The sequence below is a fragment of the Lethenteron reissneri genome, chromosome 12, assembly GCF_015708825.2.
Source record: "Lethenteron reissneri isolate LAM-NWPU_2019-01 chromosome 12, ASM1570882v1, whole genome shotgun sequence".
NCBI lineage: Eukaryota > Metazoa > Chordata > Hyperoartia > Petromyzontiformes > Petromyzontidae > Lethenteron > Lethenteron reissneri.
In genome coordinates, this window is record NC_083790.1 from 1,008,043 (window position 1) to 1,034,749 (window position 26,707).

Sequence of the window (26,707 nt, forward strand, 5' to 3'; positions counted from 1 at the left end):
ACCCTCTCTCCCCTCTGACCCCAGGGCCTCAGACCCCAGGTCTTAGTTATGGCGTTGATGGTGTTTTTGGATCTTTCATTCACCATCGTTTCATTGTATACCGTCCAATCATGCATAATTTAAAACAGCTCAAAATACAACACGCCAACAAAACAGCACTTATTGACATATTTATTGATTGAGGTCTTGCTCAAAGATAGCGTTTGTCTGCACATGTTTCTCTCCTTAAAGCACCATCTGGGTACGTTAGTCTTGAGACTTTTCTCATCTGACCTCCTCTCATAGGGAGAGGCGCTCACTAACCCAATAAATCACGAACCTTCAGCCACGAGACTTCAACTCCGCTCACAGCCACAGGCCTCAAGTGAGCCGCTCCAGACTCACCACTGTAACACAGCCAGTCGTCAGTCACCAGCATATGGGGACCAGCGTTTGCGACCAGGGTAATTCACATGGATGGTTGAGCACCTCTGTAGATTTGTGGCTTGTGTGTCACATGGAGGTCAGGCAGCTGTTGTGGGAAGAGTGCCCTTCTCGATTTGCCCCTCTTCACGGGTTGGAGGAGCTGCATTCCTTTGGAGAGGCTGAATCTCAGCGTCGTAAACTCGAAATCTTAAGGGCACAGAAAAGGACTTTGTTTAGCGATGGACCAACAGAGCAGATATTAGACGGTGCAATGACACGTCGATTAATCTAGATTCTCATGCTTACGGTACGTGCATCGAATTTTGTGTGAGAATATGTCATTATAGAACTATATCACAAATGTTTTGCAACTTGTTGTTAATGTAGGAAACAGAACTGTCTAAACTGGGCAGAAGTAAAATGGTCAAATGGCAAAAAAAAATCTAATTTGAATCAAGTCACGAACCCTAAGTGTGACAATTTGTCATATCACATGGGTTATTAATAGTTTCATGCCTACGACCTACACGTCACTGATTTTGATCGATAAATGATTTGGTGATGCTGCTGCAGCATTGCCAGTGGTCCACAAGCACATTTCACAACACTCAACTCATTTATCAATACCATTGTGTGTGGCTTTAAAAGGAAAAATATAAAAAAGCAATGTTCGGGCAATGGCCCTTCATAGCGCACAACTGTTGCATGTACAAATTATGTTCACGTGTTATAAAGCAGGGTTATTGGCGAATGTGTTTACTAGACCACCCCTCACTAGACTACGCACACAAGACCACCTTACAACAAGACCACCTACATCACCTTCACCAAACCAGTAAAGCAAGTGCGATGATGGCAACAACTGGTTAAGCCGGAGAGTTCACCGCCGCAACTGTGGAGCCGGGAAGCACTGTTCACCTGCACTGCAGATGACCAACCGGCCGGGGTGAGGCAGCCCCTCCTCGTGGCCTCCCTCGGGTCGTCCTCTTCGCTCCCAGGGGGCCAATCCCAGGTAGGTGCGCAGGGCCTTCTCGCTGCAGAACCTGGAGAGACGGATTAAGAGTTGACGACCGCCGGGCGATTCCTGTCGCGTTTACGATTTTTCAACGGGCGATTCCCACTTGAAGAAATTTCCGTTCACTTTTAAGATCAAGCTCAAGATGTCATAATCGCCAGAACCGTTGGTGCTACTCACTTAGCCAATGCTCTCTGCCCTCTGCCAGTTGCTGCAGCTGCGACCTCCAAGATCTGCCCTGACAGTGTCCCGCCATCTGGTCTTAGGCCTTCTCTTCCCCTTGGTCGTTGGACTCGTGGAGAACATACCGATGGCTTCTCGATAACTGGGCACTCCTGCATCCTGCACGCATCCTACCCAGCGCAGCCTTGTTTGCCTCATAATATGTGTTGGCGATTGTTGAAATCACCACCACAATCCCATTCATTTAAAAGGGGATATAAACAATCACCGTTTAAATGAATGTCTTTGAACGATTCTTAGGCTGTCAAAGAAACTCTATTCATTTCAATGGCAATTCCGGGGTTTCCGTTCATATAGACTGGCATCCCAGTCTGCAACGTGAGCAGAAGGTGGCAGTACAGCACGCCTGTGCGGATCTCTAGTGCGTAATGTCCCCTTGTATACGTAGACATTTCTGGATGCTCCGGTTTCCCCCCACACAAAGTAGACCACCTCTAACACTCGAATTCGTCAAATATTCCAATGCAGGATCTTCCTGAAAAGGTCCTGTGACTCAGCAAGGCTTTCCCTGGTAATTACGTTCAGATTCACCATAAATACCCTGTCCAGGGACTTTCTCGAGCTCCCTGTAGTGGAGGCCCTTTTAACAGCAGTCGCATGAGCATTCAATATGCTAGGCTGTATCTTAAATGTGTTATTACCAAAGGGCTAGTTGCCCAACATTGTGGAATAAACCGGGCCATGCTGCAAAAACAAACAAGTTCTGGCAAACGAACAATTGGAGGAACGTGGCAACAGCAGTGACGCCCTGACGACCACAGGCATGGGACTGACATGAGATGACACAAAGTCCGTCCACCGCCACAGGAATGCGAAATTTCCAGCACCAGCTCACGGCCACCAATGGAACGGAGCACCACCCCATTGCTCGTTTTCAGCGGATACAAAACAAAATCTGTCCATCGGAATTATTTTCTACGATTTCCTCAATCGACACGGGGTTTACTCTGGGCACTTGTGCAGTGGGTCCCCTACTTCCTCCAGTAGTAGATGAGGTTGGGCAGCAGGTGGACTACAGCTGGGAAGAAGAGGCCACGCTCCACGTGACCTAAACGCACGGCCTCCAGCACCTGCTCGCGTGGATGCTGTGACACGTTCACCTGTGTGTGTGTGGGGAGCGATGGTGCAGAGGTTAGCGCGCTGCGCTACGAACCCGACAACCCGAGTTCGATTCCTGCTCACGGCCAAAAACCATTGACGATTATTTGAACCGGTCCTGGGCCTCTCCTAGGTCGACTCAGCCTCAAATGAGTACCTGGTGTGGTGTGTAAACATTGCCACTGGGGAGACAAAGGCGGTCGGGCATGGTGCTGGCCACACATCCCCTCGTTTATCGTGCCGGCCTTCATAGGTGCTCACTAACAGCACTTACCCCAACAGTATGTTAAGGCTACACGGAGTATATTTGTCTTTGTGGACATGCAGCCGGACCGCATTTAGTGAGGGGTGGTACAAATGTTTGTCCAGGGATACAAAACGATTATTATTATTTAAGAAAAGTAGGAATATTTAATTTTGTTATTGTGCTCACGTGAACAATATCATTAACATTAATTGGAGTGCTTCCCTTCAGCGAGGGTTGGAGATTGTGTGTGTTACTGGGGAACGGTTACTGCTGAAGATATTCACGATGTGGATAATAAGTATTCATATTTTGACAATTGAGATGGCGACATATTACCACGAGAGGGCATCCATTGACATTTACGACAATCGTGATGATGATGAAACAATCCACGTTATTAAAATTGAAAATGAAGATCACTCCAATGATGATGATGAAGCGAGCGAGCCTTTTACACAGTTCCGACCACGTGGCAGATCTCCAAATCCTCCATTCATGGTTCTGCGGCTCCGCGTCCACCAATCGTCCTGTCACTGCGTCTTCCCCCTCTGCCCCCGATTCCCCCTCACCCTGCACGCAGGGAGGTCCTCCGAGTCGAGGAAGAGGCGGCTAACGACGGCCGCCTTCTCTCGAAGCCATGCTGCGTCCATGACCGTGCCCATCCCGGCCGCTGCTGCCTCGGCACTGCTATCCACCAAGGCCTTGAACCTACGCGGTGGGGAATAGAAGAATAGGTCCGCTGAAGGAGAATGGTCAGAGCTGAGCTGACGCGCTGTCAAAATAAATGTTTTGTATGTGGAGAGACAAACATGGGAAGGCAACCACATCTCAAGACCGACGATGACGACGATGCTGAAGGTCACGCGGGTAAAGATGACGATGATGATGCTGATAACGACGTCAAGGTGCACGCAGGACACACCTCTCGACCTCTTGGAAAAACGCAAAGTCTTCCATGAGAAAGTTGACGACGATCTTCTGGTCATTCACCGTTCTCCTCGTGGTGAGCAGCTGCTCCGACGCTGGCGTCGTTGAGGTGCGGCTGACGGGGGCCGAGCGGCTATCGGTTCGAGAGGTGGTTTCATGGGGGGCCCCTCCCGCCAGCGGGGGGTGCCAGCCACCAGCACGGGGGTGCGCGCTGCGAGCGGTGGTGCCTCCTGTCCCCCCACCCCCCGACCCACACGTGAATAACTGAACATCACATAGAGAAGGACTGCTATTTGTGTTTTGTTGTTCTTCCCCCCGCACCTCCGATTATCACGGTTGGCGAAGTACGGTGTGCAGGTCATGTCAAGGTCACGATAAAAATAAAGATCAATAAATACATCGTGGTTTTTACGTTTGTTTTAATGCACTGCACCAGCATGGCTCGGATGTGCCAGTGGAAAATGGGCATTAGACACGGTGCCTCGTGTAGCGTGGAAGCTCGCTGTACCCGTGGCGGCCCTCTCCAACGCCTCCTCTCGTCGCAACTGCGCTCCCAGGAACGCGGCGAGGTCCCGCCGGGTGCCGGGCTCCCTCAGCGCCGCCAGGAGGCCCGCCACGCTCCGCACCAGCTGGCGCAGGGCAACGCGGGCAACGCTCTGCACGGCGAGGGGGTGGGGGCAGAGTCGGGGGGAGGGAGGGGGGGTCGGACAGAGGGGCACGGAGGACACGAGCACTGTGGTGATGTGTCGAATTGGGGCCGGCAGGTCACACCGACTCGCTCGTATGCCCACACACTCGCTTCAAAGGGGAGCTTGCAGGTCAAAAGTCAACGTGCGAACGTGGATCTGCTTCTAATGATGTGGGCACTGCAGTGAAACCCATAACATGGAGCAACTATTGGTCTGAGCCATACACGATAGAGAACTTTACCAGGGCGAGAGACGGGGCCATTTGATGAGTTCGATACTTGTACTGGATAAACCTATGACTGTGGTGGTAGGACACAATAAAAATACTGGCAGTTGTGTGTGTGTGTGTAGAGTTATTCAATTCTTCCGTGCCTTTTTGGGGATGGCCCCTGGCTGCGCAACGGTTGATGACCTTTCAGGGAAGCTGTCGAGATAAATCTTGAACCTGAAATAGCCACATACAGGTGCATCATCGTCAACATCGTCATCGTCGGTCATGATCGGTCCTTTGCTTCGTGAAGGCCTTCTCAAGTGATGAAAGCCTCTTTATTTCCCACGGTCTCGCAATGCAATAATCCACCTATCATCTACATGCGAGCCAACGTCGTTGCTCTTTCTGTACGACAGACGATCTCTGATCTCCAGTACTTCTAGTCCCTGGTACCAATTGCCTCTCCAGTACTTCCTGTCTCAACGATCCCCTTTCTCCCCTAGGCCACTTCTACCCTTGAACCACGAGACTGTTATCATCCAGGTCCTCCACCCTGCTAAGTCCTCAGTACCATCGTCACTAGTACCACTGGGCTCCAAGACCCCGTTTTTCCCAGACCCCTGTGATCACAGGTTCCCAATCTCCTTGATCCCCTGTATCACTCGTGTCGGGTATCCCTGACCTTCTAAGCCCCTAATTGCTCAGATTCCATGTCCCATGCCCCCCAGGTCCTCTATATCCCAGGTCCTCTGCACTCACCACGTCTCCTCCATGACGCGGTACACTTGGGTCTGTGCCGTGGCGATCATAGCTGGCGTCACGACCTGCTCTGCCTGGATCTCCAACATGATGGGGGCCTTGCACTGCAGTAGGGCGGCTAGGGCCCCCCCACAAAGGGGGAGGGGTGGGGAAGGTCGGGAAAAAAGAGGGAGGGGCAGGAGGCGGGCACAGTTATGCAATATAAACTATGAAGAAAAAACATGCATATGCATGGATTCAGTATCACTTTGCAAACACGCGTTATGGGCTCGGAAGTATTTTATTAAAGCAGCGCGTGGCCAGTGTCACCACCGTCCGCACACTCGACAGCCACTGGGAACTATGCACTGTTAAATCTCGATTAAAAACTCATTTCTTTATAACTGCTTTTTGCGTTCAGTTTGTTGTCTTCCCCCCCACCGCACCTCCGATTAGCGCGGTTGGCTACGTACGGTGCGAACGAAGTTCATCGTATGTGCGCACGCACGCGCTGCCGGCCTCACCTGGGTCGAGTCCCTTGTGGAAGTAGCGCGCGTGGATGAACGCCGTCGTGGCGCGCACCTCGTGGAGGCCTCGCGCCAGGCGGAGCCGCTCGGCCTCGCGCCAGAACCCCACGGCCGCGTCGGCGCCGCGGCCTCGCGCCAGCAGCGCCACGAAGGGCTCGTGGCCCGCGTCGCCCAGGGCCTCGCGCAAGCTCCTGCGTGTGCGGAGGGGGGCGGGAGCGGCGGTCACGCTCCGCGATGGAGCGATTCGGCATCGCGGCACGAGACGAGGGGATCCCGAGGTAGCTCTGCTCTCTAACGTAGCTCCGCTCCGCTCCCTAACGTGTGTGCTGGAGTGACCACTGGCCCACACGTTAGGGAGCAGTACTGCTTATTTTCGACCTACTCTGGCGCTGAGTGTAGTTCTTGTCGCATGACGGTCTAACCGATGTTGTTAATGATCACAGCTGAAATCTAGCCGGATTAAGTACAGAACCACATTGAGTATGAGAGGGTTTTTTTTGTCGTCAAGCCATTGGCGACCGGGCTTAGATCATCAACTCACTACGATTTGATCGCAGGTGGCTGACACCTGGATTTGAACCCAGGATCTCAGCGCTCTGACCTCTGAGCCACACGGCCCGGAAGTCTTGGTCGACGTTAAATGCAGTCGAACCCCACATATCGGTGACGACGGCTGTACCATGCTGGGCGTGAAACGAGTGCCGTGTTGGTTGGTCGTACGTGCACCGTGTCCATGGCAGGGAGTGTGCCGTGTCGATGGCAGGGAGTGTGCCGTGTCCATGGCAAGGAGTGCGCAGTGTCCATGGCAGAGAGTGTGCCGTGTCCATGGCAGGGAGTGTGCCGTGTCCATGGCAGGGAGTGTGCCGTGTCCATGGCAAGGAGTGTGCCGTGTCCATGGCAGGCAGTGTGCAGTGTCCATGGCAAGGAGTGCGCAGTGTCCATGGCTGGGAGTGTGCCGTGTCCTTGGCAGGGAGTGTGCCGTGTCCATGGCAGGCAGTGTGCAGTGTCCATGGCAGGGAGTGTGCCGTGTCCATGGCAGGGAGTGTGCCGTGTCCATGGCAGGCAGTGTGCAGTGTCCATGGCAGGGAGTGTGCCGTGTCCATGGCAGGCAGTGTTCCGTGTCCATGGCAGGGAGTGTGCAGTGTCCATGGCAGGGAGTGCGCAGTGTCCATGGCAGGGAGTGTGCCGTGTCCATGGCAGGGAGTGTGCAGTGTCCGTGGCAGGGAGTGTGCAGTGTCCGTGGCAGGGAGTGTGCCGTGTCCATGGCAGAGAGTGTGCAGTGTCCATGGCAGGGAGTGTGCCGTGTCCATGGCAGGGAGTGTGCCGTGTCCATGGCAGGGAGTGTGCCGTGTCCATGGCAGGGAGTGTGCCGTGTCCATGGCAGGGAGTGTGCCGTGTCCATGGCAGGGAGTGTGCTGTGTCCATGGCAGGGAGTGTGCCGTGTCCATGGCAGGGAGTGTGCAGTGTCCGTGGCAGGGAGTGTGCAGTGTCCGTGGCAGGGAGTGTGCCGTGTCCATGGCAGGGAGTGTGCAGTGTCCATGGCAGGGAGTGTGCCGTGTCCATGGCAGGGAGTGTGCCGTGTCCATGGCAGGGAGTGTGCCGTGTCCATGGCAGGGAGTGTGCCGTGTCCATGGCAGGGAGTGTGCCGTGTCCATGGCAGGGAGTGTGCTGTGTCCATGGCAGGGAGTGTGCCGTGTCCATGGCAGGGAGTGTGCCGTGTCCATGGCAGGGAGTGTGCCGTGTCCATGGCAGGGAGTGTGCCGTGTCCATGGCAGGGAGTGTGCCGTGTCCATGGCAGGGAGTGTGCCGCGTGGTGGGGCGCCTCACCGAGGTGGCGCCAGGGGCCTGCGCAGGAGGCGGCCTCTGTGCTGCAGCACGCGCGGCACCAGCCTCCGGGCCAACTGCATCGGGGATGGCGACGCTGAAGCGGTCCCCCTCGCGTCTTCTGCGTGTGTGTTGTGCGTGAGTGCGTGCGTGTTGTGAGTGTGTGCGTGCGTGCGTGTTGTGCGTGAGTGCGTGCGTGTTGTGCGTGAGTGCGTGCGTGTGCACGAGTATTGTCGGGGAGCGGTAGTGCAGCGGTTAGTGCACGGTTAGCTACGTACGGTGCAAAAGAAGTTCAACATACATTTGTGCTATGAGCCCGGCGACCCGAGTTTCCTTCCCGCTCGTGGCCAATAAAAGTGGCGAATATATGAATTGTTCCTGGGACTCCTCTCGATCGACTCAGCCTTAAATGGGTACCTGGTGCGATGTTTAAGCATCAGCACGTGGTGGATAAAGGTGGCTGGGCGTGGTGCCATCCACACCACCTTGCACACTTTGTCGCCTTTATAAGTTATTGCTCAGAGCACTTGCCACAACAGCCTACACCGGGTGTCTTTATCTTTGGATTGTGCGAGGAGCTCAGATCTCTTAACACAGCCCTTGTAGTTTTAAACTAAACAATTTGAAGCACTTATTTTTTATTTTACTGGATAAGGCCCACGGAGCTATATAGATTTTTTTCAGAAGCGACCCTACAACAAATGATGGCTCAACGAAGTGGCTTATCATCGTGTGTAAATGTGTAGCAGCCAAACACTCTAAGCGCGTGTTTCTAAACGTGGAGGGAAATACCGGAGGACCCGGAGAAAAATCCACGCGACCACGGTGATAGAGAACACGCAAACTCCAAATATACAGCTGAATATCAGTGTCGGGATCGAACCCACGACCTCCTGTATACCAGGCGAGGTAGTTAACATTTCGGCACCCCGCGGCGCCCCGTAAGGGACGTCCCGCTGAAGTGTTCTGCGCGTCTCGGACGCGTCTCGGACGCGTCTCGCTGTACCCTCTGTGGCGGTCCACTTGCTGTAGTACAGCTGGAAGTTGTCGCTCAGCATGCGCACGGCGAGTCTTGGACATCTTCTCACAGTCTCCTCGAAAGACCACGCACAACCCCCTGCGCTCGCCGCGGAGGGAAGAGGGGGTAACTACAGCGGTGGGTTTCTCATCCCAGACAAAGAACCTCCTAATGGAGTCCACATCTCCACACGTTATGGGGGTCATGCTGACCTTTCACGTAATTCAGTTCTGAGCATTAAAACTGATTAGTCCGATTTTTTCCAATTAATGTACGACAAATTTTCTTTGCTGGGGCATTATATTTGGCTGATGACACCTTAATATATAGAGGATTGCAGAGCTTGGGCGATTGTTGGTGCCGGCTTATCGTGTAGCCGCCTTCCCGCTTGTCTGTAGTTCCTCCTCGTGCCTCTGAGTGAGCAAATACTGTGCGTCGGTGGTGTGTTAAAAGTTTATAACATTATTATTATTATTAAATGGTGTGCCTCGAGTGTGAATAAAAAGGTCTGTTTTGAACCGATTTCAGAATTAGTTCTGTGACACAGCGTGACGCACTGTCGTCTGCAGAGTTCGAAATGGGTTGTATTCGTCTTTTTGACATTTTGCAATCTAAGGTTGAAAGCATCAATGCCTTCTCTCTGGTCTGCTGGGCGGATACGGTAACGCTCGTCAACACAATCCAGTATTTTAAGCAACATTTTAGTATCGAGCTGTGTTCCTATTGGGGACTGACAATGGAGAAAAGTGGCCAAATTGATGAAGTGGTTACCCCAAAACGTGGCAATGAAAACCAGCTAGTGCCCTACGAATGATCTCTCAGCCGGCTAGAGCGATGACGTCATCGCGCGACGTCACAACGCGCCACGTGCGCCGTGCGACGTCGTCTCGTTGTGCCGCTTGGAGCGCCCGCCATCGTCATTGCTGCCAATTAAATAACTCCGAGGACAAACGCGCGCACGTGTCGGGAATACTTGCTGCGTGTGTCCGCCTGTACATTCTGGAAAATGAGACAGAAAATGGGAAAAGAGTGGATTTTTAAGAAATAATTGAATTAACCGGAATGACTCCCCTGATGGTGGTGACCCTTTACCGTCATCCCCTTCTCTTGGGGGGAGTTCAGCCGCCCCCTCCGCTCTCCCCATCCGGTGCCAGGGATCTCCCTCCCAGCTGCCCGCGTCCGGCTCCTCGCTCACCGGGCCCGAGAAGGTCCAGGCAAGGCCCTCGGCCTCCGACGCACGCCGTCGCCACTCGTCCTCCGGGCTGGGATCAGCCGCCTCCGTGACCTCTCGTGGGGTACAGGGGTCACACTTGACCTTTGCCTGAGGAACAAAGCAGCACGGAGCAAGCCGCATAAGTCGGGTGGCCACCTGTATCTGGGCTTCTCCCAGGGATCATCCACTTTGTGATCAGGTAGCTGTCCGGTGAAGCAATGCTCATCTCACCGCTGTCTTCACAAACAGCGCGATGTCTCGGTCCACAAATTCGGCCAATGCCGGCCCCAGCTCCTGAAAACGTTCAAATGGACACGTCATCGCAGGCACCGAAAACGCCAGGAGACCAGCTGTCATCAAGCTCGGTGGCCTAGAAAGAGCCTGGGTTACTCACGGGTGGCTGAGACCTGGAGTCTAACCCATGGGCCCAGTGGTGGCAGCTCAGCACTCTGACCCCTGAGTCACCTGGCCACCTCCTCCCTTACTACATGCATTCATGACACACAAAGTGCTTGCCGCAAATGAACCACAATATGTTGCTGATGTCGTCAAAGAGCATAAACCATCACGTGAACTGTAGTCATCCTCGCAGCGGCTGTTGTCTAGCCATCGAACAAAGACGGTCACCGCATCGCACGCTTCCAGGTGCGCTTCTGCGGCCGTCTGGAATGCTATTCGGATATTTAGGAAGCCACTGGAGCTATGCATTATCAAATCATCTAAATTGAAAACGAATTTTTTTAGAACTGATTTTTGTGTTCAGTTTGTTGTCCTTCCACAGCACCTCCGATTAGCACGGTTGACTACGTACGGTGCGGACAAAGTTCAACATACATCCATACATACACCGGGGTGCCAATTACAATCGTGACGGTGTAATTGATACTGAATTGCAAGAGTGACGTGATTGTAATTTCAGCAGATAATTCCGCTGCTGCGATTGCAACTACAGTTAACCCCACATCCGTCCACCACCCAACCCCCAGAGTCACCTGACCCACGCGTCTCTGCGCGTCCGCGAGTCGGAGCGACACGGCCGCCCCCAGCGTCGCTCCGAGCAGCGAGGAGAGGAGACGTCGGGGTGGAGACACGACGGACGCCTCTCCCGCCAGGGCCGGACCAAGCGTGTGGGGCGGAACGGCGGGTGGCGGCGGCGGTGGCGACGCGACCCCGACCTGACCCCGGGTCAGGGTGACCCCGCACGCGAGCCCAGACCTCCAGACACGCTCGGCGGCCTGCGAGAGCAGCTCGTGAAGGGAGGGGTCGCAGCCAGGATCCTGCGGGTCGGATGAACGGCGACGCGAGCTCAGAGCAGGTCAGAGTGCGGTGTGCTCGTCACGACAACTGACCACTGCCCAGTGCACGATCACGCGGGAGGTACGGACGCTGCGTGTCAAGCAACTCCCGGTGCCATCGAACGGATGGCCAGACTGGACACACGGCGATCACGGCTGTCGCCTGCTCTTCAAATGCCATCCGAGATAAGAGAGCGAGAGAGAGGGAACATTTGTCGAAATGCTTGTGGGCAGGCACTCGTCACCTATAATTCGGTCAGAGAGAGTGGTGGGAATTCCACGTTCCCACGGCAGGTACAAGTCAATTCGTAGGGCAACCACAATAGCCGCTATGACCGTCCTTTGATCTGAAACAGGCTCAAGGAAGGGCCATCGTCCAAAACGTGAGCCTGTTGTTTTTTATTTTCTGCTATCAGACTGTGTGACTTACTGAATTGCTGACGTTAATTTGGTAGGCGAGGTCCTGGGTTGGCACTGTGATCCGCCTTTAGTAACCAGGCAGGACAAACTCCTGGACAGCTGTCAGAGCTTCGTCGCTCATCGGATTCCTCCAGTCTAAATCAAGATTCCGATTCTGATACCAAACATATACTGCGCAAATACACTTGGCTATAATTGTAGGTACCGTATGTGGAGCCTTATTTTAAACCGTACGTAGTCAACCGTGCCCGTCGGAGGCGCGGATTGTTAAAACGTTACCAACAGCGGGCAATGCCGCATTTCTGAACGCGTTATTTATCTTCACACAGACAGCACAGAGAGACGCGACGGCGGGACATGACGACGGGGCACGTACACGCGTGGCAAGGCGCGCGAACCCCTCCGCCTCCTGCCAGAAGAGAAGCCGCGGGGGCTCTCCGTGGCCCCGCGCCTCCAGAAACGCCAGGAGGGGACCCCCTGCAAAGTGGTCGCAGGCCAGGGCGGATCGTAGGGCTTCCGTTTCGGGGGGCTGGCCCCCCATCTCAGGACGTAGGATCTCCCATCCTATCCGTCTGGCCGCTGGAGAGGGGTCCGGCCATCGGCGAGGTCCTCCCGACCTCCAGGGGTTCGATCCGTGCCGCTTGGACCCCCTTGCTGTGTTAGACGTCCTCATCGCCTCACCCCAGGAAAAGCGACAACCGCCGTCGCGCAGTCCCTTCGGTGAGTTTGGGTGGTCGTAGTCGTAGGCACGGTAGTTGCCGAGGTCCTTGCAGCTTTGGTGTTGGTAGTGGTGGCCGTGGTGGCCGTGGTGGCAGTCGTGGTGGTGGTGAACGCACGACGGAGGCCGATCAGCTGCAGTCGAGGACGACCCGCGATCATCGTGACCCCGGCTTCCAGGGGTCGCCGCGTCATCGCCACCGTCGCCGTCGACCGAGCCGGGAGCGAGGCTCGCGCGCCACTCCCGTCGCCACCGCTCGTGGCGGAGCAGCCGCGGCACCCAGTAGCCACGCAGCTGCGCCAGCGCTTCGCCCTGCGCCGCCCGCAGCAGCCGGGCGCGGTCGCGCGGCGCTGTTGAGGAAACGCAGCGACACGCTGAGTCGGCGACGTCGAGCGGAGGGCTCGGACTGCTGCTGCTGCTGCTGTTGGGGGGTTGAGGGCCACCGCTACGCACAAGACTACGGCTACCGCTGGGGTTACCGCTGGAGCTACCGCTGGGGTTACCGCTGGAGCTACCGCTGGGGTTACCGCTGGAGCTACCGCTGGAGCTAGTGCTGGAACTACCGCTGGAGCTAGTGCTGGAACTACCGCTGGAGCTAGTGCTGGAACTACCGCTGGGGCTAGTGATGGTGCTAGTGCTGGAACTACTGCTGGGGCTAGTGCTGGGGCTACCGCTGGAGCTAGTGCTGGAACTACTGCTGGAGCTAGTTCTGGAGCTAGTGCTGGAGCTAGTGCTGGAACTACGCTGGGCTAGTGCTGGGGCTACCGCTGGAGCTAGTGCTGGAACTACTGCTGGAGCTAGTTCTGGAGCTAGTGCTGGAGCTAGTGCTGGAGCTGGTGCTGGAGCTAGTGCTGGAGCTACCGCTGGAGCTAGTGATGGTGCTAGTGCTGGAACTACTGCTGGGACTAGTGCTGGGGCTACCGCTAGAGCTAGTGCTGGAACTACTGCTGGAGCTAGTGCTGGAGCTAGTGCTGGAGCTACTGCTGGGGCTACCGCTGGAGCTAGTGCTGGAGCTACTGCTGGAGCTAGTGCTGGAGCTAGTGCTGGAACTACTGCTGGAGCTACCGCTGGAGCTAGTGCTGGAGCTAGTGCTGGAACTACTGCTGGAGCTACCGCTGGAGCTAGTGCTGGAGCTAGTGCTGGAACTACCGTTGGAGCTAGTGCTGGAGCTACTCCTGGAGCTAGTGCTGGAGCGACGTCTACCGTCCATGCTCATACTCGAGTCAGCGAGAGGACTATCACTAGCATGACCGATAGTGTTGGGGTTAGCGTCATAGCTAAGTCTATGGCTAAAGTACAACACCTAAAGCGACTGCTGTAGGGATATAGGCTTCAATGATTTGAGATTGTTACAGACCGGCGTACGTGCTACTCTCGTGGTAGTGCCTTATGCTGACAATCCCGATTCCAAGTTGGCCTCGTGGCGTTCGGGAAAATATCAAGCGAGCGAAAAATCGCACCCTGGCTGGGACTACAGGTGTATAGCTAGTACTACTGCTCGTGCTAGGGCTACTATTAGTACGACTTCTGTAGCTATGGCGCTGGGGCTAGAACTATGACTGTGGACCTCTGGCTAGCACTGCTGCTCTGGGCTACTGCACGTGCGAGGGCAACTCTTAATATCACTACTGCGAGGATTAAGGGGCCGTCCATAAATGACGTCACGCGATTTTGGACGTTTAACCCTCCCCCCTCGTCACACGGCGTCACAAAAAGTCAGACTCCCCCTGAAATATGACGTCACAAAGCTCTGCCCCCCCCAAAACCATATTTCTATTTTGAAAAAAAAACATGCTTCAAATCGCTTTAAACTATTGCCATTGTAGTGCGTATTTAATGTGGCGCTGCACTCTGATGTTGTAGGAGAAACATTTATTAAAACGTCTAATTAAATAGAACGTGTTGTCTATATTTATTTAAAGTTGCGCATTTTAATGTGACGTCACATTCCTCAAACCCCCCCCTCGTCACTCATCGTCACAAATATCTGACCCCCCCCCCCGCCCCCCTAGGTGCGTGACGTCATGTATGGACGGCCCCTAAGAGTCGCAGTAGGATCGGGCCCGGAGCGATGGTGCCTGGCCTCTGGCTGCTACTTCTGCCGCTCGTGCCAGCGCGCGTGCGTGTCCGCCCCTACCCGTGTCCGCCCCTACCCGTGTGCGCCCCTACCCGTGTGCGCCCCTACCCGTGTGCGCCCCTACCCGTGTCCGCCCCTACCCGTGTCCGCCCCTACCCGTGCCGCTGGGCCCGGGCACGCAGCTTCGCAGCACGGACGACGGCTCCCGGAGGTGTCGCGCCGCCAGGGCCCTCAGGAGGCGGTGGTAGCGGGGACCCCGCGACCCCTCGGCCTCCTCCGCCCGGCGCAGCCTCTCCACCACCGCCCAGAACTCCAGCATCTCTCCTCCTGCACACGCGGTGGGAGTAGCTCGGGCTCAGGGCTGGAGGAGACTGGTGGAAGGGTGACGCGTCCTCAATGCAGGGTCTCAGGTCTTCAACGCATGTTTCATTTCGGCTGGAGCTGTCCAGGGCTGAATTCCAGAAAGTTCGTCGACGCCCTGCCCGTCAGGATGGTCGGGTCCAGGGCGTCGGGAGATGTATCCCTGATCGTCGTCGTCATCATGATGATGATGACGACGATGTAGTAAGGGTCCCAGGTGGGTGCAGGTGAGGGTGGAGGTACTGTTGGAGGTGAAGGTGGTGGTGGAGGTGAGCGTGGAAGTGAAAGTGCAGGTGAGGGTAGGTAGAGGTGAGGGCGGAGTTGAGGCTGTGAGGTCAAGGGGTGAGGCGAGCGTGGAGGCGAGCGTGGAGGTGAGGATCTCTGTACCCTGCGTGTGCCTCAGGTGAGCCCGCAGGTGAGCCATGCCCCGCGGGCTGCCCACGCACGAGTGGAGGCGACTGCGTTCCGCCTTCACCTCTGTGGGGTCTATGGCGACAGACAAAGACAAAGATCCCCCGTGTAGCTTCAACAAACTGTTGGGGCGAGTGCTGTTCACGAGTAGCAACTACGAAGGTAGGCACGGCACGGGAGGGGGTGGGTGGCCAGCACCACGACCGGCCGCCTTTGTCTCCCCAGTGCTGATGTGTTACACACCGCACGAGGTACTCATATAAGGTTGAGTCAACATAGGGGAGGCCCACGACGGGTTCAAATATTCACCACTTTTGTCGGTCGTGAGCAGGAATCGGACTTGGGTCACTGGGTTCATAGCGCAGTACAAACAGAAACGCATACACTTACACACAGAAAAAATAAGAATATATTTTACCATTTCTGGCAATAAAACAGATGTTAATATGCTCAAATATCAAAAAGATATGTTTCACAAGGCATCAAGTCTGCATTAACCGCACGTACTTGTGGCTAAACGTGCAAACAAGCATGCCCTGATAATATATGCATTGTCTTTGCAACTGATTGGCTTACACCAGAGACAGCTTTCTTTACGGCCTTGTCTCACCGCCAGTGTTAGATCAGAGAACCTCAAAAGGCGAACAGTACAAAGACAATGCAAGTAACAGATAATTTGTAGCTCGAGTTGAGCAGTTATATCTATGGCACCTTTTTGCCTGTATCAAAATGATGACAAAACAGACCCTCCGTTTCGTCTTGAGCAGACTGTTGAGGGCAAGCGCTCCCGACCACTCCACTCCACCCACGCACAGACACGCATGCGCGCACACACGCTCGCCCTGGCCCTGATGCGAACCAGTCCCCCGCGGCTCACCGGCGGTGTAGGCGAGCGGAGCCGCCAGTATCTCCTTGCACAGCGCCATCTCCACGCTGAGCTCCGAGCGCACGAACAGGGGAAGTCGCTCTCGCTGCAGCCACCGCTGCAGCCCGGCGGCGCTCAGCTCCTGGGGTCGCGGTAGAAATCCGCGGAAATGTTTTCCCGACAGGGTCGATTATTTTCACGAATATTTTTTTTACAGTTTTATTTTTTATTTTACTAGGTAAGCCCCACTGAGCTACAATGTAGATGTCTTTCAGAAGCGACCTGGCGATCGCAAACGATAGCTCAACCAAGTGGCTTATCGTCACGTGGGAAATTTATAGCAGCCGGATGCTCTAAAGGCGTGGTGTTAATTCTACACGTGAAGGGAAAAACTGGAGGACCCGGAGAAAAATCCACGAGGCCACGGGGAGAGAAAGACACGCAAACTTGACTTAAAGCTTTCGTGACTGCAGGAATTCATATTCTTGGGTCTTTCGGTAAAGTCACGTAGATAGGTTCAAAGAAAATAAAAAAAATAACAAAAAACTACGACGTTTCGATCGCAACACACGCAATCGTCATCAGGAGATTGCTTGTGTTGCGATTGTAAAAACATCAGCGCTGGGGAGACAAAGGCGGCTGGGCATGCATGGTGCTGGCACGCCCCTCGTGTGCCGGCCGTGCTTCATAGCAGCTCGCTCTTAGCACTTGCCCCAATAATCTGAGCAGTCTATACGGGGGACCTTTGTCTCTGTGTTAGTGTGTTAATGTGTATGTCACCAGGTGAGATGGCAGCTTGGGCTGGAACACCCAGGTGCGTTCTCCCGGCAGGTAAAACGCCCTCTGCCCAAACACCTGCATTGCAGAGAACGCACATGGAGGAGTGAGCAGGCAGTGCACAGGGGCCCTGCCTCTTCGTCATCATTCAGTCTGCCTGCCTGGGTCGCTGTCCATCTGTCCTTCCCCACATTTGTCTGATGTTACGTGCTGCATGTCTGTCCGTGTGTCTGTCTGTCTGTCTGTGGTGTCTGTCTTGACGATTATCTGAACCGGTCCTGCGCCTCCCCGAGGTCTACTCAGCCTCAAATGAGTACTTGGTGCGGTGTATAAACATCGCCACTGGGGAGACAAAGGTGGCCGGGAAAGGTGCTGGCCACCCACCTCCTCGTGTGCCGTTCTCTCCTTCATAGGCGCTCGCTAGCAGCACTTGCCCCAACAGTCTGTTAAGGCTACACGGGAGATCTTTGTCTTTGGTGTCTGTCCTGCTATAACTGTCAGATTTGCTTACTACTTTCCCTTTCAAGTTCATCTCTTTCCTTTCTGAAAATCAACTCATCGTCATCTTAAGCCATGGCCTATCTACTGCTGGATGAAGGCCGTCACCATCCCTCAGGGGGCCACGGTCCTCACTGTCGCACGCATCGACGATCACAAATCCGCGCGTCGCTTCGTGTCCTCACCGAGACACCGGTGCTCATCCCGGTACGAAACAGATGCCTCGTCAAGGGAACGTGGAATTTCAACCGACGACTGACCAAACTGAGACCGGTTCGGCTTCCCTGAGTCTGCGGACTCGGTGACCTTGGATAATGAGTCGACGAAACATTAACCGAATGTGGGTTAAATTGTAACAAAGTCCGCCGCTGTTCGTGTTGCAGCACGCACACGCGAGCCCGCCGCGACAAGTCGGCCGAAATGTTTCATAAACAGCTCCGTGCAGCGTTCCCCAGTTGTATTAAAGTTGCACACCTAGACTCCGACTGTACACATGCAGCATTGTTACAGCGCACATTTGCAAACTCGGCTCTGGGCTGAACAATACCCGTACCCGTCGCAGGACGCCTATGAAATATCCCGTGTCTGAGAATGGCGTCTGGAAGTAGACATTGCAGAACTACTTCGGGGGTCCCTTCAATTGCCTCGTATCCACATTCCGTGGCGTCAGCGTGTCTCGTGAGAACAATGCCGCAAGGCAAAACAACGTTTTAGACCTCATAGCTGGAAGCGAGACAACTTGTGATGCGATTTGTTGTTGGAGGCAGTCATTGGTGACGAGGCTGACACCGTCAACTCTCTGCACTTGAGAGGGCGATTTTAATCACGGGCGGCTGATACCTGGATTCGAACCCAGGTTCTCAGCGTTGCGGCCCCAGTAGTGGTATCCCTGACACGGCCATTATTACCTCCTCCTACCCCCTCCCCCCGCACGAAGACACGTTCAGTTGTCTTGGTGTGGGCTCACACTCACCGGGAGGTTGAGAAATATGTTGAAAAATTCCACAAATATCTCATCTTCCAACAGAGCGGCCAGGGATGTGCGTTCTGCAATAACAAAACAACAATAATCATTAACTGTGCTCCTACACCTTATGGATATACTTGCACCTGTCACCCGAATGTGGAATTTCCACCACTGGATAAGAAAAGCCAACAAAGATTAATACTAGCAGGAGAGGGCGATTTCGCTGCTGCTCTGTGATCCTAATTCAGCAATTTCCAGGTATAGGTTTTCAGCATTGGAATGTTTGGTTCAATGCCAGCTCCACTGTGTGGGTTTAGCTGCGGGGAAGAACAATTCTGATAGCCCGTAGAAAACCGCTGCAGAACAGGCGGTGGAGCATATGAACGCCACAGAGAAAGCTTCCCAAGTCGGGAATCGAACCCATGGGCGTCTTGCTGCGAGTTGTAATTTCTCCCAATTATTTTCGCGGGGTATCTGTACATGTGTAGAGGACTATCTCAACACATGGATAACGTTGTAAAGTGAACGGGAATTTGTGCTCGGTAACATAACTCCTCGATTAAATATAGTACAAAGAGGAATTCGCTCTTTGCGTTAACGCGTCGATGCCCCTCCACGCCAACATGTGGGCGTCGCGGTGGCAGAGATGTTGACTCCCTCGCCTGGTACGCGGGAGGTCGTGGGTTCGACCCCGACCTTGGCGCCTGCTGCTGCTGTATATTTGGTGTTTGCGTGTTCCTCTTCCCGTAGAATCAACATTGCGCGTGGAGAGTGATTGGCTGTTGCTATACATTTCCACATGACAATAATCCACTTCGTGCGATCGCCAGGACGCTTCTGAAAGAGAGCTGTATACCTCAGTGGGCCTGACCTGCTAAAATAAAAAAAAAACGCTTTAAATATTGAAAATAAAAAAAAGTGTTACAGCACCACCGGTTACCCAACCGTCGCATGGCCCGAGCCGCAGCAACTGAGCCGTGCTCGAGTCGCCTAGCAACCATCAGTCAGTGTCCGGCTCCGATATCGACCCCCCAGCTCCCATCTGAGCCCCACACCGCAGCGCGCCTGGGTTCAACCCGTGCCCCGACCCTTCCACACGCGTCGCAGGTCGCCAAGCGCGCTGCGGCTGGCGGAGCGCGGCCACGTCGCACCTGGCCACGGGTGAACACGGCGCCCTGGAGGCCGGGGTTGATGGATCACGCGGGGATTGTCCACCGATTTCATTGTTCTGTTTGCCGATGTGAGAGACTACGGGACGGCGTCGTCTCGTCAATGGGAGGCACAGCAAGTAGGCTCGCTTAGTTTAAACACTCGTTGATCGTGGCCGATGGTCAAGGATAGTGACGGATTGGTAACCACGGAGTGAAGCGTGTCTTGGAGGACGACCCCGAGGAGATGGAGCGATAAACCCATCACGTGTAAAGGCGCTGGGTGGATGGCGACAGCTTGGAGAGGCCTTCCCCCAGCAGTGGATAGACCATGGCCGATGACGGTGATGAACATCGGTCCTGGTGGAGCGGTGGCGCGGTGGTTAGCGCGCACCGCCCCGGCAACTCGCCTCCCCCAGTTCGATGCTCCGACTGCGGCTGACATCGGCGTGCGGACGATGTCGTCTCAAACCGGTTCCTGAGCATCATTTTCCACCAACCGGCGCTGACCAGCGTGGTGAAGTATGGCCAAACGACCCACGTCGACCGACGGGACGTGTGCATAAGATCTTCATACAACAGTGGACGAACGACGTCGTTTCTCATCGCACGCTGCTGTTGTGATCGGGAAGAAGCATCGCACCGGGGGGTCTGCGGAACAAGCGGCATCCCTTCGACTCGGACAGAACTTGAATCGTACACAAGAGAGAGACACTCACCATTCTGTATCGCCTCTAGATCGCACAAGACAGGAGAGAGAGAGATACTCACCATCCTGCATCACGTCTCGATAGTAGCGGAACCCCACACCGAGAGGCGCAGGGACCCCAGAGCCTCCCCCCCTCCCTGTGTAAGGGGGTCGGCCCCCTCTCAAGGGGGTCAGAAGACAGAGAGGAGGAGTTCGAGTGGCGGTGACTGCGACAGCTTGAAGAGAAGGTGCAGGGCGGTGGGAGTTGAGTGTCAAGGAGTGTGAGAGAGAGAGAGCAGTGTGGGGAGTGGGGGGTCAGAGTGTGGAGTGTGGGGAGTGTGAGAGAGTGGGGAGTGTGAGGGAGTGTGTGAGAGTGTGTGAGAGTATGAGAGAGTGTGAGAGAGTGTGTGAGGGAGTGTGAGAGAGTGGGGAGTGTGAGGGAGTGTGTGAGAGTGTGTGAGAGTATGAGAGAGTGTGAGAGAGAGTGTGAGGGAGTGTGAGAGAGTGGGGAGTGTGAGGGAGTGTGTGAGAGTGTGTGAGAGTATGAGAGAGTGTGAGAGAGAGTGTGAGGGAGTGTGTGAGAGTGTGTGAGAGTATGAGAGAGTGTGTGAGAGTATGAGAGAGTGTGAGAGAGAGTGTGAGGGAGTGTGTGAAGAGTGTGTGAGAGTATGAGAGAGTGTGAGGGAGTGGGGTCACTGTGGGGCCGCCCCGGGGCCAAGACCCTCGGGGAGTGGGGGGGAGGGAGGGGGCGGTGAGGGGGCGGGGCAGTGGGGGGGGGAGCGAGGGGGCGGTGAGGGGAGAGTGGGGGAGGGGGCGGGGCAGTGGGGGGGCGCGCGCGGCTGTTGCGGTTCCCGTGCGCCGCGCAACGAACCCGGCGACCCGAGTTCGATTCCCGCCCACGGCCACCAACACCGGTGACGATGACCTGAAGTGGTCGTGGATTATTCAACATCGCCTTGCCAGGCACGCTGAGGAGAGGCTTGCGGAGCCACAATACGGTTTCAGGAAAGGGCGGTCGTGCACAGATGCCATATTTTCAGTCCGTCTGCTACAGCAGAGGTGTAGCGAATTCTAACAAGACCTACATCTCTGCTTTATTGACCTGGTCAAGGCCTATGATACCATCAGTAGGCATGGGCTCTTGGTTGTTCTTCGTGCTTTCGGAGTCCCTGACCCTCTGCCCACGATCATTAAGGACCTTCATGATACTCTTAGGTTTTTTCGGTAAAGTAAAAAAAGTTACCGAAAAAACCTAAGAGTATGAATCCTTGCAGTCACGAAAGCTTCAAATCTAGACCTTCATGATGGTGAGCAGGCCCGAGTAAAACTACGTGGCCGGGAGTCGGAGCCATTCCTTGTACACCTTGGGGTGCGACAGGGATGTCCTCTGGCTCCCACATTATTTAACATATATTTTGACCACGTAGTTCGTGAAGCCTTCAATAGCTGTACCGGAGGAATTCCCTTCTGGTACAGATACAATGGGAGGCTGATCGATGCCCGGGTGCGGTCAAGGGATGGCTCCCTATTGCTCAACCACGTTATGTATGCCGATGATCTGGTAATTGCTGCTCACTCAGAGGAGGAGTTGGAGGCGCTGCTGCTGAACCTGGAGCTTGCCACCAAGAGGTGGGGCCTTACCATCAGCCCCACCAAAACTAAGCACCTGCCTGGGTATGTTGTACCATCGGACACTCCACCCCCATAACTCCCAATCGGTGATGGGGCAGTTGTGGAGAGATTGGAGAGTTTCCCATACCTTGGCAGTGTGCTCATGACTGGCTCTGGTTTAACAGCAGAGGTCTCACTTCGAATCAGTCGAGCGGCATTATCTTTTCATCGGTTGCGTAATGCTGTGTGGAACCTACCTGGTCTATGACCCCGTACGAAGCTTCAGGTCTTCTCGGCCACAGTCATTCCCTCCCTTCTCTACGCTTGCGAAACGTGGACCCCCCTAATGAAACATCTTCGCCGGTTAGAAACATTTCGGCTGGCCTGCCTACGATCCATCCTGGGCTTAACCAGGCTGGATTGTGTGAGGAGCTCACAAATCCTTGAAAGATGTGGACAAAGTCCCATCGGTGAGCTCCTCCGGCAGGCAAGGCTGCGTTGGCTGGGTCATGTAGCCCGCATGCCCAGCCACCACATGCCTAAACAGCTTTTGTTCGGCCGGATCGAGGGGGCTAAATGGACGCTGCACGGGCTAGATAGAGCTAGAGAAGAGATGGAGTGATGCGGTACAGGAAGACGTGGAGCTGAGTGGACTTTCCGATGACTGGTACCAGCGGTGTCAAGATCGTCCTCTTTGGAGGAGGCTCGTGAAGGACGCCATTGGGCAGTTGGAGGTAGTCGCCCTCCAACAACAACGGAGGGCGGAGGAGCGACGCTCACAATAACGAGCGGAGCGCCGGGTGGCTAAAGCACAGCAAGTTGGCACAGTCGGGGTCACAGGTGGTGCATCAGCCAGTCGTCTCAGTCGACATGTGGAATCTGGGTCTGCCCCGTGACCTCCTGCCAGTGGGCGCTCGACACTTCACGTGGCCTCATGGTGCACATAGCCTGGCACAAGCGTCATGGTGACGTCACCGCCACTTAGTGGCGAATAGTTGTTGTTATCTGAAAGGGGAGCGGTGGTGTAGCGGTTAGCACGGTGCGCTATGAATCTGGCGACGCGGGTTCGTTTCCCGCTCACGACCAACACCAGTGACGATTATCTAAACCGGTCCTGGGCCTCCCCTAGGTTGACTCCGCCTCAAATGAGTACCTGGTGTGGTGTGTAAACATCGCCACTGGGGAGACAAAGGCGGTCGAGTGTGGTGCTGGCCACCCACCCCCTCGTGTACCGTTCCGGCCTTCTCGCTAACAGCACTTGCCCCTACAGTCTGTTACAAGTTATACGGGGGATCTTTGTCTTTGTATCTGTGTGCGTGTGGTTGTTACATGCCTGGTTGGCAGGCTGTGAGAATGTTTTTTGTAAACAAATGACTGTTCAGCAAATTGTTTACTGTCGCTGTGTTTGTCCAGCGGCGTTTGAGTGATGTCCCCTCGTATGCGTGTGTGGGGATTCTCCGGTACGCTCCAATTCCTTCCAGCACAAAACAACCCCACCCACTCGTCTCCCTCTCATTCATTCCGTTTCTTTCTCCGTCTCCCCCCTCCCTCTCATCACTCACTCCCAACCCGCGATGATCGGAATCTCATCATCACTTCTGACTTCTAGCATCATCACCCCATCACCAACACAATCCGAGTCACCATATCCACACCGCCCCCGACAGTAACGTTACCACCCTTCAATCTCCTCCCTCCCTTCTTCCCTCCCTCCCCCCAGACTCCCTCTCTTATCCACGTCTCTCCGTCCCTCCCTCTCCCCAACCCTCCCATCTCTCCCTCTCCCCAGCCCTCCCATCTCTCCTTCTCCTCCCCTCCCTCTCCTCCCCTCCCTCTCCTCCCCTTCTCTACCAGCCCTCCCCCGTCCCTCCCTCTCCTCCCTCCCTTTCCCTCCCTCCCTCTCCTCCCTTCCTCTACCAGCCCTCCCCCGTCCCTCCCTCTCCTCCCTCCCTTTCCTCCCCTCCCTCTCCTCTCATCCCTCTCCTCCCCTCCATCCCTCCCTCTCCCATCCCTCCCCTCCCTCCCTCTCCCGCGCGTGCGCGTGATGAGTGAGTGAGGCGGCGCTGGCCGTGGTGCTGAAAAACGCCTCTCTCTCTCTCTCTCCCAAACCTCTACCCATCGCCAGCGTTTATCGCTAATACAATCACCGTACAAAGCTCGTTTCAAATTCATAATTTGCCAAGACTGAATTTCTTAGTCCGTTACGTATTATTATTTTACATACATATTTTTAAACATAACATATCTGCGTTTTACCGGATATCGACGCGAGGGAGCCCATTTCACACAATAAGAAGTATTTAACAATCGCCTTGCGTGGGCCTCGAGGATATTAAACCTCCGTCTCGCCACCTCGCACCGGTGAGCGCGTCTCTCCGTGCCCAGTTTCGTTTGCATGTTGCCCGCCGTCTCTCGTGTGCTCATCGGAGTCCTCCCGCAGTGTAAATAAATATTGTGGTCGTGGTCGACAATCACCAACAATGCGGCCATTCGCGCGAGTCGGCGCGTCGCCTCGGCCCGTCAACATTAAGACGGGGCGTGACAATCATCCAGGGCAACGTTGGTGTCCTATTCTTATTGCTACGACCGCGCTGTGTGTGCGCTGTGTGTGCGGTGTGTGTGCGGTGTGTGTGCGCTGTGTGTGCGGTGTGTGTGCGGTGTGTGTGCGCTGTGTGTGTGTGGTGTGTGTGCGGTGTGTGCGCGGTGTGTGTGTGTGGTGTGTGTGCGGTGTGTGTGCGTGTGCTCAATGTTACTATACTGTAGCTGCCCATGGCCATTGATTGAGGCCGACGCAGAGAGGCCTGCACGGGAGGGAGAGGAAGGAGGACGGAGGAGGGGGACGAGGAGATGGAGAAGGGAGGGCGAGGGGAGGTAGGATCGGCGAGCACCATGGAGGCGGCAGTTCTCATCGCGCTGCTCTACGCGCTGCTCGCTCACGAGCTCGTGTCGGGCCTCGTGGCGCGCAGGGTCCTCGCCAGCAAACCCGCGTGCAAGCCCGTGCGGCCCATCTGGTCTGAAGAGTACGTGCACCCCATGAACATCATCAACATCATCACCACGTAAACTACTACCGGCATCATCCTCACCATCAACATCACAGATAATACTACTACTACGGTCAGCTTCATCATCAACATCACCACAGAAACTACTCCCGTCATTATCATCATCATCATCATCATCCACATCATCAACATCTTCACAGATATTACTACTACTACTATCATCAACCACTCACTATTACAACTAACAACACCACTGCCATCACCATCATCATGACCATCACTCCTGCTGCTACCAGCACTGGTAATTAAATTCTATTCTGCACAACATCTGTATCATAAAATATAACCGTCATCACCATGCCAACACTGCTAACACCACGAGTATCACCACCATTACAGCCATAAACTATTCCGTCATCATCTTTACCATCATCATAATCACAGCAGCCGCCACAGCCACCACCATCATCATCATCATCACCACCATCATCATCATCACCATCATCATCATCACCATCATCATCACCACCATCATCACCATCATCATCATCACCATCATCATCACCATCATCATCACCATCATCATCACCACCATCATCATCATCGCCTAACCCGCACCTCTGTTGAGCGCGGTTGGCTACGTACGGTCCGAAAGAAGTTCAACATACACACATCATCGCCACCACCATCATCACCATCACCACCATGACCATCTGATAACATCCATCTCCTCGACCATCACCATCCCACCTACACATGGACACACACAGCGATTGACTTTGCGCGATCGGCGATTTCTGTTCTTGACCCCTCCCTCTCCCATCCCGCACCCCCTGCCCCCCCCACAGCTACTTTGACAGGCGATACGCGCGGCTGAACCCTGCGGGGGGCAACGCTGTGGGGTCCGTGACCCCCACCGCCCCCCCCTCGGGTTCCTTCACCCTCCACGCGCCTTCGAGGGGGTCCTACTCCAGGGCGGGGTCCCGGGACTGGCGAAAGGGGATCAGCCGATTTGTCAGGAAGGTGTAAAGGGGTCCTAGGGGGTACAAGGGGATTCTGTGTAGGTTTGAGGGGTCGATTGGTGTTGAGGGGGCCCAGGTAGAGCGAGTGAAGGACGATGGCTCGCTCGGCTCTCGGCCAGTGGTGGGGAATTCCACATTCCCACGGCGAGTGCCAGTCTATCCACCAATTCGTGAGTCATGCTCGGTTAGGATCATAATCCTGATAACGATGGTTATTTTCATTTTTTTAAATGAAGCCCATTTTTGAATGGGATTAATTTATCGCCGAATATTTTCTCCCGGCTCTCTGGTAGACTGTATGTTGAAATTCTTTCGCGCCGTACGTAGCCAACCGTGCTCATGAAGTGGAAGGCGACTATTCGCAAGAAGACCTCACAGCGATGAGGTGTACTGGATGTGGCGTGCTGCGTGCCCACGTATTTCCCGGTCGAAGTGAATCCCTGATGATGATGAGTGCGTGACTTCACGCTCGCTATTGCTGCACAATCTGACGCTGGCAGCGATTGTGACTGCCATTCGCTTTGACCGCCATCCTCGTACCTGCTCCGTTGAACCACCGGTCGTGTGTGAAGTCTTAAGGCGCCCGGGCTTTGCAAGGTCTCGCAGCCACTGCTGTTGGAAGGCCAATCCGCTTGATGGAGCTCTTGAGAGAGGTCCGTAATGCGGGTGCTTTTTGGGTTAGATCGTGTA

At 54.9% G+C, this 26,707-nt stretch overlaps 1 protein-coding gene across 3 annotated transcripts; it reads right to left on the reverse strand.

Moving 5' to 3' along the window:
* Window positions 1–157: 157 nt before the first annotated feature.
* Window positions 158–20,609, reverse strand: LOC133341706 (regulator of G-protein signaling protein-like). 3 transcript variants are annotated; one of them, XM_061550344.1, is made up of 21 exons: window positions 20,463–20,609; window positions 18,550–18,623; window positions 17,082–17,156; window positions 16,314–16,443; window positions 15,413–15,511; window positions 14,822–14,992; window positions 12,247–12,938; window positions 11,148–11,432; window positions 10,387–10,449; window positions 10,035–10,263; window positions 8,931–9,041; window positions 7,928–8,045; window positions 6,098–6,291; window positions 5,595–5,712; window positions 4,997–5,069; window positions 4,444–4,591; window positions 3,931–4,165; window positions 3,578–3,716; window positions 2,639–2,763; window positions 1,324–1,448; window positions 158–612 (listed from the first exon to the last, which is right to left on the reverse strand). In XM_061550344.1, exons 1-21 carry the CDS (start codon window positions 20,470–20,472, stop codon window positions 449–451), a joined length of 3,378 nt encoding a protein of 1,125 aa, XP_061406328.1. In that variant the 5' UTR covers window positions 20,473–20,609; the 3' UTR covers window positions 158–448. The 3 variants fall into 3 exon arrangements, with proteins under 3 accessions (XP_061406328.1, XP_061406327.1, XP_061406329.1); XM_061550343.1 differs by lacking the exon at window positions 20,463–20,609 and adding an exon at window positions 19,206–19,495; XM_061550345.1 differs by lacking the exon at window positions 20,463–20,609 and adding an exon at window positions 19,400–19,465.
* Between the last annotated feature and the right edge of the window lie 6,098 nt (window positions 20,610–26,707).

Bases quoted from the DNA above. Each gene is read 5' to 3' on its own strand.
- LOC133341706 (XM_061550343.1), bottom strand. From the start codon at position 19,344: ATGTGGAAATGTATAGCAACAGCCAATCACTCTCCACGCGCAATGTTG. The intron at 15,512-16,313 runs GTGAGCCGCGGG...CTGTCGCCATAG, and splicing joins TCCGCTCGCCTACACCGCCG to ACCCCACAGAGGTGAAGGCG. The intron at 9,042-10,034 runs GTAAAGGGTCAC...CGGCGAGCGCAG, and splicing joins CCCAAGAGAAGGGGATGACG to GGGGTTGTGCGTGGTCTTTC.